At 41.8% G+C, this 12,395-nt stretch overlaps 1 protein-coding gene across 1 annotated transcript; it reads left to right on the top strand.

Moving 5' to 3' along the window:
* The first annotated feature begins 6,527 nt into the window (after positions 1 to 6,527).
* Positions 6,528 to 11,986, top strand: LOC105756647 (serine-rich adhesin for platelets-like). The gene is given in 4 exon segments (XM_023737814.1): positions 6,528 to 7,981; positions 8,073 to 9,916; positions 10,141 to 10,270; positions 10,364 to 11,986. Coding segments are annotated over 4 exon segments (4,251 nt in total). The 5' UTR covers positions 6,528 to 7,327.
* Positions 11,987 to 12,395: the final 409 nt, after the last annotated feature.

Genomic DNA, 12,395 nt, shown 5'->3' with positions numbered 1-12,395 from the left:
TTTTTTGCAGATGGATATCCAGTTTTGCCAGCACCATTTGTTAAAAAGACTGTCTTTTCCCCATCTGATGGACTTTGGGCCTGCCTTATTTATTTTTGTTGTTTAATTCCAAACGCTTTCTAATTTTCATTAAAACTTCCTTTTGGCATACAGATTATTTAGAAATGTACTTTCTAATTTCAAAGCAAATGAGGTATTTCTACTTTATTTATTTACTTATTAGTTTGCTTTTGTATTTATTTATGTTATTAATTTATTTATAATGTCATTGCATTGTAGTGAGAGACCATGGACTAAATAACTCATATTCTAACCTGCAGTGCACAGATTATGGTCAATCTTTGTAACTGTTCTGTGTATGTTTGAAAGAAGTACACACTGTGTTTGTTAGTTGAATTCTGCATTTGTTGGCTGAATTTTTCTGAAAATATGTCCGTTAAGTAAAGAGTTTTACTAGGTCTGCTATTCAAAGTGTTCTGTGTTTTCACTAAATATTAATAAAAGCCATTGAAAGCTATCAATTACTGAGAGAAGTATATACAATTTCCACTATTATTTTGGATTTGTTTATTGCTTCTTATAGTTTTGTCAATTTTTGCTTACTATACTCAGAGGCTATGTTATTAGGCATCAAATTTAAAATTGTAACTTCTTGGTCAAGTGAGCATTTCATCAGAATGGAAGACTGACTTTAGCTTTAGGAATGCTTTTTGCTTTAAACTACATATGATATTTATGTAACTACAGCAGCCATCTTTTGATTAGAATTTGCCTGGAATATCTTTTTCTACTCTTTTACTTTCATCCTTTGTATATACTTATATTTAAATGAGTCTTTTAATAAACAGCATATGATTGAATTTTATTTTATCCAGACTGACAATTATTGTATTTTAAAGTGGAGACTTTAATCTGTATTTATTTATTATAACTGATGTATTTGAAATAATATCTACCATCTTTTTTTATACATTCTATTTCTACTGCTAGCTTGTTTCTTCCCCTACCCCTCCCCTTTCTTACCATCTTTTGAATTGATTATTTTTTCTCGTTCCATTTCTTCTGGGAAAAGAATATTTATATTCTTTGGGAGAAATAATTGTTTTTATTCTTTTATTACTACCTAGTAATTACAGAATACCTACTTTAGCAAAGCCTAAAGTTACTTAGTATCTTTAAACTCCTCTGGATGATGCAAAAGGCATAGAATATTTTAACTCCTTTCAGTCCTCTCCCAGTTTATATACCATTGTTTTCATTTTTTTTTTTCCATTTTCTGAAGTCCTTTGAGGGTCTATTTCAGCTGTTTATTATTTATACTGATTCTCATTGGTGATGACTTGTTTTCATGTAGGATCTGTTATTTTTGACTATGAGTTTCTCATTCTTTGGGGCCTAGAATAAAGGTGAGTTCCTTCAGTAAAGAAATCTACATTTGCTTCTGTAATGTGCCTAGGCACACTGCTGTTCTAAGATTACTCTAAGTTAAATTCTTAAATTGAAAGTTGAGAATTGCAGGTTTGAGGCTACAAAACCACATGAGAAATAACTTGTTTTCCAAATTCTCACCGTTAATATCCTCACTTCACTCAGCACCAAGTTTTCAATCAGCTGATTTTTCTTGCTGATTTTACTAGTTCCATTCTAATACAATTGTAGCTTCATAATATGTTGTGTGTCAGGTAGGCATAATAATCCCAATTGTGTTCATCATTCAAAAAAATGTAGCTATTTCTACCCTTTTTCAAATCACAGATTAAAGGTTTTATTTTCTATAAAATATTTACTGATTTCCTCAGTCACAAATAATTGGTTTTTTTGTCTACCTTTGTTCACTGGCTCTCTCACCTTACGCCTCAAAGTTTTGTTCACAATACCTCTCCTTTATTTCCACAATCTCCTTTTCTCACAACACTAACAGTGTCTCTTTCAATACATGAACTGTGAATAAGACAGCCACCAGAACCCAAAAGTGCTCAAGCTGTCCTGAAGGAGAAAGGTACAATAAATGTGGATACTATAAGGATACTTACGTCCAAAGGAAATTCTAGGAGCATTAAGGATAGGCACCAAAATCAGTGATTCCTCTAGCACTCCACAGATTTAACTATAACTCACTCTGCTTTGCCCAGTCTCCTCAAGCAAAGTGTTGCTATGTCTGTTAAAAAAAACCCAAACCAAACCCGCTGCCATCAAGTCGATTCCAACTCATAGCTACCCCATGGGGTGTCCAAGGCTGTAAATCTTTATGGAAGCAGACTGTCACATCCTTCTCCCATGGCGCGCCAGTGATTTCAAACCGCCGACCTTTCGGTCAGCAGTCAAGTGCTTTAACCACTGCACTTTGCCATGTCTATAGAGGCTTGACAATAGGCCAGAATTGAAAAAATGTAATATGCCAGAAAAAAAATCAATAATAGTAGCCAGCTCTAGTAGCTAGTTTTTGTGGACCTCTTACCATATTTCCAACTACATACTAACTAGTTACATATATTATCTCACTTAACTCTCAAAAGAACCTTAAAAATAGATACTATGATCATAATTTCATGATTTATATATTATGAAACTGAACCTCAGATAAGTTTAAAAAAAAAATAAAGGACACATAGCTGGTCAGCGGCGAAACCACAACGTTGAGCCAGGTCTATTTGATTCTAAAGTCCATGCTCTTAAACATTATCATACTTGGTATCGTCTCCCAGTAAGATATAGTTCTCTATTTTGGTTATTAAAAATCAACTTAAAGGGAATATAAGAAATATCTTAAACTGTAATCATATTTTTCAAAAAGACTTAAAGTTGACTGCAAATTGACTTTAATGAATAGTCAATAGTGAATCAATAATGTGGGTAACTGTTCAAATCGGTAAAGTAAACTGAGTCTGTGTCAAAAAGCAGCTGAGGTCTGCACTGAGCAAAACATACCACCTCACAGGACTGTGATGACAGAAGATGAGTTAATAATAAAATGTGCTTTGAACTGGTCCTGGCACATAGTAAGCACTCAATACACATTAGCCTCATTATAAAAATTAAAAAGTAATAAAATAGAGGAACATATTACTGGATGTATAAGACAACACATCCTGCTCAACCATGCCGTAACTGTAAGACAACACTCCAAATCTGTGTGGTGCTCACATGTTGTACCGAATTTCTACTAGCCAGGAGGCCAATAGAGAAAGGGCATCCATAACTAATATGGTGCTACATAAACATCACGTCTTTCCTATCAGAGCCTGAGCACACATTAGCACATGGAAAGTAGCTTTTATTGCTTACAAGAATCACACAGCATACAACAGGAAAAGTTCCATAACCAGCAGTCCCCCCTCGAAAGCTGTCGGGGCAGAGTTGGTGACTCTTCTTTCACACCCCACTTTGTGCCATGGGTGAGGAGCTTAAATGGGACCCTACTTACTACTGGTCTCCCCCGGCCAAGTAGGTCCACTTAGGTGGACCGTAAGCTTACGCTATGTGTGCCCCACCTCCATCAGAGGTGAAGAGACTAGAACTTCCTCTCTCAGCTGTTTTATACCCTCAGCCTAAGTAACCAAATGTATCTTTTTAAACTTGCTAACAAATATCCTGCTGCATCATGCTCCCTGACTTCCTAAAGCTGCGGGATTGTTAGCCCAGAATTATCTTTTTAATCTTGCTAAAAAATATCAGGCCTCAATGGGGTGGTGACTTGCTCTGAGGCCTAAAGATGCCAGCAGGGGGAGGAACAGAGGAAAACCTGGCTGACTGGCTTGTCCCAAGGATTTGCTCCTCACAATGGGAAATGCTGAAAAATCTGAAAATGTTCAGCAGAAGAATTTGAAGCAAGTGGATGATCTTGAAATTGTTTCATATGGCACACAAGTGGTAAGGAAGCAGATGATACTTAGACTAAAGCAGAAAAATCTTAACGGGGCTCTGACAGAAAATGTTAAATACTTGTTCAATCAATGAATATTTTTGTGGCCTTTTTATAAGGAAGATACTGTAGTTAATACTAACAAAGAAAAAATAAATAAAGGGTAACCTCTGTTTGCAAGGAGCTAAATTTTAGTGATGTAGAAAATGATATTTGCAAATAACTATATATTAAAACAGAATAAGATAGATGACACTTCCAGGATTAGAATTCACTTTTGGCAAGAAGGATCAGGAGGTTTCTATAGTAACAAAGGGTGTATAGGATTTATGGCAGCCAGAGATGTGAACCATTTCAAACCCAACTCACTTAAAAAACATACAGAGCTAATAAATCATGTCAGATGGTCTGCTTTGACAAAAATGAAGATGATGTGAGGTCAAATTTAAAAATTCAGATTACAGACTGGGACCAAATCATGGACAGCTAAAAATGATCAATTCATGACTCTAAAAACTAAGTCCACTAAAGCAAATTGTTTAATTAGGAACCAAACCAAACCTATTGCTTGTAGAGTCAATTCCAACTCATAGCAACCCTATGGGACAGAGTAGAACTGACCCATAGAGTTTCCAAAGCTATGAATCTTTACGGAAGCAGACTGCCACATATTTCTCCCGCTTTAATTAGGAAGTGGGTATTTTGTGTCAGAACTGAAGAAATTAGACAATTAGTTAGCAAGTTGTCTCATGGATGTGCTGAGACATATGTAAGAAAAGTAGTGGATAAAAATTAGTTGGCATGCTATTGTACAATGGAGGCTGTTTCTCTTTTTCAATAAGCATATATTAAGTATCTAAAATGGGCACGTCCCTTAGTTAAAAGATCTAAATATAATTATGTACTAGTCCCTCTATGAATTTGAAGTATTGCAGTATAATAGGGAAACCAGAGCCTGCAGTCCTCATTCACAGCATAACCAAAGGTGGGGAATGCGGCTGTCTCTACGACTCTGAGCTGATAGCCACTATGTAATATTTGAAGAGGGCTCCTGAACCAGAGCTCTATGCCCAGCCACTAGTTGTTTCAGATAAAACAGGGTTCTTCCTATCATCCAATAACAACAGAGTTTTACCACATGCAGAAAGAAAGCTTACTCACTTGAGATTTTCGATCTGTGAAGTTTTCATTTAACAGTTATTCCTGCTAAATACTTTTTCTTTTTCTTCCTGTAGACAAGTAGGACACAAGAGAGACAAAGTAGGCTGAAAAACAGACTACGGGTGAATCCAGCTTCCCAAGCATCATCTTCACTTCAGCAGGTACTTTCCTCAGGGAAAAGTGGTCAGATTCCTATTCAGCCAGATGCATCTGCTCAACAAAAATCTGGAAGCTTTCAAACCCATTTAAATTCCACTGGTTCAAAGAGATCTGAAAAGACAAAATCTGGTCAAAATTCTGCAGTACAACAAAGTCGCCAACGATCCCCAAATTATCTGAATTTACCAGTTAAACTAAGATCTAGCACTACCAATTCTAAAGCAGTTAAATCTACTCAAAAGCTAATTAAAAGTAATAAACCTCTCACAGGTGTCTATAGTCATTCAAAACTAGATCAACATAAATTTCCTTCATTTCAAAAAACCATTAAACCCAAAACTAAGTCAAAGCTATTAATTAACCCAAAAGTAAGTAGCCAATCAAAATCTCAGTTACAATCATCTGAACAAAATCAAAATGTCAACCATTTCCCAAATCAAAGAAATTCAAGAGCTCCCCCACAATTTAACAAAACCAAATCTCAGCAAGGAAAAACTGTTAAAAATATTTTAAGAAAACCAAATCCCAGAACCAAAGTTCAACAAAATCTAAAAAAACCCAAGTCACTTGCAGCTTCAGTTGGTAAAAGAAATAGTCAACAGCAAACTAAGCCACAAGCATTAGGTCCACATAAAACACATGTCCATTCAAAACTTCATAATAACGCAAACAAGAAACAACAAATCAGTCAAACAAAGACTCCTGTAAAAAAACAAATTGGCCAAAGGAAAAAATCATTTAAATACTGTTAAACAACCTGGAAACTCAAAAACTATTTCAAATAAAACAAACCAAACCAAAATGGTAAGGAAGCAACCTGGCAAACACAGACATCATCCATCCAGCCAATTAAGACCTCTTCAAAAATCACCTGGGCAAAAACATCTTCGCCAACCCCCAAATCATCACAATTTGTCAGTTCCTAAGAAACCTAGAATTATCAAATATCACACAGGCAAAACTGCTAAAAACTTAGGAAGGAGACCTAAAACTTACTCTGGCACCAAATTTCAACAAAACCCCCAAGTACCCAAACTACTTTCACTTCCAAATGGTCCAAAAGGTAAATGTCAAACTAAACCACAAGCATTAGGTCCAAGGAAAACACCTGGACAAGCAAAACTTTGTAAAAATCCAGTCACAAAGCAGCAAACAAGTCAAGCAATGACTAGGCCAAATGTGCTCAAATATAATCAGACTGTGTCTTCAAAATATCATTTAAATAAACCAATAAGAAAACAGCCTAGCCAAAGAAAACCTAAGGCACATGCAATCACACAACAGGGAAACAAAAAGACAAGGTATCTACCTTCTCATTGGAGACCTCACCAACCACGCCCTCTGCATCATCGTCCTGGCCAACCAAAACCTGGACAAAAGGTGCCTTTGCTCTGGCATCCTGCTGTACAAAAACAATATTTTAGTCCATTGCATCACCATCCATATAAACCTACCAAGTGCCCTGGCTCAAACAAACATAGTCCAAGGCTACCTCGCCCACACAGACCTTCTCAAAAGCCAACATTGAAACCTAAACCTGGCTGTCACCATCATCATTTTCTGGGAGTACGTCCTCCCCTACAACCTGGAAATTTGCAAAAAAATCTTAATCCAGCAACCTCTAAACCTATATCCTCAGGACCATCTTTACAGACCACCAAAGCTTCCATGACCGTTCAACCTGCATCAACTACCAGAAATCCCATCACAAACTCTGTGGGCTCTATCACCAATTCTTCCCCAAATTCCAGTCTCACAGTTACAATAGCCACTACTTCTAAGAAACCTCTGTTTAATACCCCCATATCTTCCACTACTGCCAAGGCAGGGGCTCTTACCACCAAATCCTCTACCACTAATAAACCTGCCACAACTATTACTACATCCACTACCACAACAAAAGCTGTGACCTCCACCACCAAATCCTCCACCAGTTCTAAGCCTACTACCTTCACCACTAGTAAATCTACCACAATTATCCAGCCTGTGGCTTCTACCTAGAAGTCTAGTACCATCACCAAGTCTACCACTTCTCCCAAATCCACCACCAATTCTAAGCCTGCTACCTTTACAACCAAATCCACAACTATAAAACCTGTGACTCCTACTATAAAATTGACTACCTCTACCAAGCCTCAGACAACCATGATTGAACTTTCAACTAGTAGCAATACCGTAGCTGATACCAATTCATTTGCCATTGTATCTCTCAACCCAACTGAAATTACTAGTTTCTTGGCCACTGCTACAAACTCTGCTCCAACAACCAAATCTGTGGTGAAAACCACTAAATCCCTCATTACTACTACCAAAATTGCTCAGTCTACTAGCTCAGTATCCATTGCCACTACAACAACTCCTGATTCTAATTTCCCAACTATTGTCTCAAAAACTACACTGCCTACCACCAAAAACTCAGCTTCTCAGTCTATATCTACCACCACTACACCCACTGCTACCACTGCTTCAACTGTCAATACAGCCATACTATCTTCAGTAACTACCGCAACCCTAGCTGGAAGCACCTTAAGAGCTGCCAATACTACAAAGTTGCCAGCCGCCACCAAAGCTTCTCTCTCTGCAGCATCAAGAACCACAGCTGCCCTTATCACATCTGCTCCCATAGTTACTTCAATCTCTCTCATCACAGAGGTTGCCCCCACCAGCGTGGATCTCTCTACCACATCTGTTGCTTCAATCACCCCCACTTCCTCTACTACTTCTTCAGCTTCTTCTACCTCCACAGCTGAATCTTCTCTGTCCACCATGTCTTCTGAGAGCAGTACCACATCCACAGCTGTGACCACTACAGCTCCTTCTACCACAGCACAGGCTTTCACTAGCACCTCTGCTGCTACGACATCTACCTGTACAACATTTGCACCGACAGCCAGCTCTACATCTATCGCTTCTACCTGCCATTGAAACAACTACTTCTACAACCACAGAAGCAGCCACCACTACAGATACTCTGTCCACCACGTCAGCTGTTCTTAGCACAGCAGCATCCACAGTGACCATCCCTGAAACAACCACAAACCTTATTTCCACCACTGCCGCTGTCTCTGATGTACTTCATTTGACTACTGGAGCAGACACCACAGCTTCACCCACTGATACTATGGCCACAACCCTGGTCACTGCAGATGGTACGTCAACACCTTACTCAACCAAATTTTTTGACACTACACATTATTATGAACCTGACACTAATGATTTCACCTTTACTGCCTCCTATACATCTCCGGTGACCACAAGCACTTGGGCCTCTTCTAGCAGCACACAGCCCACCACATCCACAGGTGTTCCCACTGCCACCTCAGCTAACTTCATCACAACTCTTGTCTCCAAAACCACTTCTACTCATTCTATCACCACACAGCCAGACACCACCACAGCCATTCTCGCTCTCTCATCTGCAATAGACACCACACCTGCTCCTACCACACCTGCTCCCACAACTGTCACTACTTCTATCACCGCAGAGGCTTCCACCCCTGCAGCAGCACTGTCCACTGCATCAGTTGCCACCATGGTAGCTGAGGCCACCAATAAATCTGCTTATTTAACTACATCTGGAGCATCTCCCTCAGCATCCATAAGTACCATCTCTGCTGCCACCAACACCTCTGCCATGACCACAGCTGCCCCTACCACAGTGGCTACCACAACCACGTCTACTTTCTCCACCACCTTAGCAGAGATCCCTTCCTCCTCTGCTGTCACCAGTGCCTCATCTGCCACCACAACTATTTCTTCTCCTTCAACAGCCACACAGAGTGGCAATAGCATCTCCTCAGGCACCACACACATTTCAGCCTTACGTGCTAGCTCAACTCCTGCTACCATCAATAATTCACCTGGCTCCACAACACCTCCATGCATTTCACCAGCTTCCATTGAAACATATGCTGCCCCTAGCATCACATTATCCACTGTGACTGTCCCCAACATGACCACAGGTCTTACTTTAACTATGACACCTGCTTCTTCCACACTTACTGCTAGAGAAGACACTACAGCTTCACGAGATGACACAACCACCACAACCTTGGTCACTGAAGATGACATGTCAACATCTTACTCTAGCACATTTGACAGCATTACACTTTCTTATGACCCTGACACAACTGATTTTACCTCTGATGCCTTCTATACCTCATCTGCCACCACACAGACCACCCCCTTCACAGATGTTCCCTCTGCCACAACTGCTTCCACCACAGATGTTCCCACTACTCTTTCTACAACCTCCTCTGCTTCTACTATCACAGACACTGTCACTACCACACCTGCTACCCCAAACACTTCTGCTCCTTCCAGCACCACTCAAGCTGCCACTTCCACAGCTGAGGATTCCATCACAGCTGCTACCACTGCTGTTTCTGGTGCTACTAGTCAATCTGCTTCATCCACCTCATCTGGAGCAGCAGCATCCTCAAGTATCACCTCTGCTGCCACTAACACATCTGCCATGACCACAGTAGTCCCCACCACAGCTGCTTCCACGGCCACTTCCTCCTCTGCTGTTCCTGGTACCACACACGCTGCCACAAGCATATCTGCCCCTTCTAGCACCACACAGATAGTCAGAGATAATCTGTCCTCTCTGTCTCATCTACCGCAGCCACCAGCACCATTCCTGCTATCACAATCACTGCTGCTCTCTCCACCACCCCTCTGGTTGAAGCTGTCATTTCTCCATCCACTACTCCTGCTGCTTCCATCCCTGCTGTTTTGACCCCTACTACCACCACCACTTTATCAGCTTCCTCCACATTTTCTAGCACTTCACTATCTTCTGTCACAACATCTCCTGTCCCCACCTCACCATTAACCACTGGGACCACCCCTGAGATCACCACGAATTCTATTTTTACTACTACATATGATTCCTCTGCTCTTTTTTCTACCATCATAAATGACACCACAGCTTCATCTCCTGACACTATACCAAGTACTGTGGTCACCACAGGAGACATGACATTTGAGACCACCACATTTGTTGATGACAGTATTTTTGACTATGAACTTGACACTACCACTCCTGACACTGTCACTACTCTTACTGCCGCCAACTCTTCAGCTGTTTCTATCACCATAGAGTCTGCTACCACCACTGGCAGTACCTTCAGCTCCCCAGCTGCCACAACCATTTTTTCTCATTCTTCTACTATATAGTCTGTCACTACTAGTCCTCTCACCATTACTGCTACCCCTACCACACCTGCTTCTACAACCATGACATCTGTGGCCACAACAGTTGCTGAAACCACTGTTAAATCTGTTTCTTCCACCACACCTGGAGCATTTCCAGCAGCACCCACAAGTACCACATCTGTGGCCACCAACACCACCACTCAGCCTGTCACCACCACAGAACAAGTCTCCTCCTCACCGGCTGCCACAAGTACTTCTGCCCCTTCCAGCTCCTCACAGAGTGCCACTAACACAGCTTTTCACTCAAGCTCATCCGTCACAGTCACCAGCACATCCCCTGACACTACAACCATTTCTTTTTCTTCAACCCCTGCTCAGGCTGACACTAGTGCCTCTGCTACCACCACACTTGTCTCTACTGCTCTTCCCACAGCCTCCTCCACATCTACCACCTCTGTGCCTGACATCACCACAGCTCTAGTCTCCTCCTTGTCTGCTGCCATGTCTTCTACCCCTTCCAGTACCTCACAAAGTGCCACTACCACAGCTCTTCCCTTGAGCTCATCTGCTGCAGCCACCAGCACCACTACTGCTGCTCTCTCCACCGACCCTCTGGTTGATGCTGTCACTGCTCCAGCCACCAGTCCTGCTACTTCCATCCCTGCTTCTTCCACTCCTGCTGCCACCATCACTTTATCAGTTTCCTCCACATCTTCTAGCATATCACCATTTTCTGTCACAACATCTCCTTCCCCCACCTCACCATTAACCACTGGGACCACCCCTGAGATCACCACGAATTCTATTTTTACTATTACATCTGACTCCTCTGCTCTTTTTTCTACCATCATAGATGACACCACAGCTTCATCTCCTGACACTTTAGCAAGTATTGTGGTCACCACAGGAGACGTGACATTTGAGTCTACCACATTTGATGATGACAGTATTTTTGACTATGACCTTGACACTACCACTCCTGACACTGTCACTACTCTTACTGCCACCAACTCTTCAGCTCCTTCTATCAACACAGAGCCCATCATCACCACTGACATTACCTTCACCTCCCCTTTTGCCACAACCATTTCTTCTCATTCTTCTACTATACAGTCTGTCACTACTAGTTCTCTCACTACCACTGCTGTCCCTACCACACCCACTCCAACAACCACAACATCTGTGGCCACAACAGTAGTTGAGGCCACTGTTAAATCTGTTTCTTCCACCACATCTGGAGCATTTCCAGCAGCACCCACAAGTACCACATCTGTGGCCACCAACACCATCACTCAGCCTGTCACCACCACATAACAGGTCTCCTCACCTGCTGCCACAAGTACTTCTGCCCCTTCCAGCTCCTTACAGAGTGCCACTACCACAGCTCTTCCCTCGAGTTCATCCGTTGCAGTCACCAGCACATCCCCTGCCACTACAACCTTTTTTCTTCAACCACTGCTCAAGCTGACACCACCACCTCTGCTACCACCGCACCTGTCTCTACTGCTCTTCCCACAGCTTCCTCCACATCTACCACCTCTGTGCCTGTCATCACCACAGCTCTGGTCGCCTCCTCATCTGTTGCCATGTGTATTGCACCTTCCAGCACTTCACAAGATGCTACTACTACATCTCTTCCCTTGAGCTTATCTGCTGCAGCCACCAGTACAGCCCCTGCCACCACTACTTCTTCTTCCCCAACCACCATGCAAGCTGTCTCAGCTATCACATCTGCTTTTACCACCACGCCTATGTATAAAACTACCACTGGCACCACAAAGTCTTCCACCTTCACAGCTGAAGTGTCTTCCTCATCAGCTACCACCATCACCCCACCTTCAGCCAGAAGCACATCTGCCTCTTCCAGTACAACACCCCCAGCCAGAAACACAGCTGTTCTATCTATTTCATCTGCTGCAAGTCCCAGCAGCACCCCTGCTACTACAACCATTTCTTCTCCCTCAACCACACAGTCTGTTTCTACCCCTTCAACCACCACAGCTGTCCCTCCCACATCTACTCATACTACCACCACTGTCACCTCTGAGACAGT

The sequence above is a fragment of the Trichechus manatus genome, unplaced genomic scaffold, assembly GCF_000243295.1.
Source record: "Trichechus manatus latirostris isolate Lorelei unplaced genomic scaffold, TriManLat1.0 scaffold00108, whole genome shotgun sequence".
NCBI classification, from domain to species: domain Eukaryota; kingdom Metazoa; phylum Chordata; class Mammalia; order Sirenia; family Trichechidae; genus Trichechus; species Trichechus manatus.
Note: the sequence above shows the minus strand (reverse complement) of the source record. Positions and strands in the feature narration are given on the sequence as shown.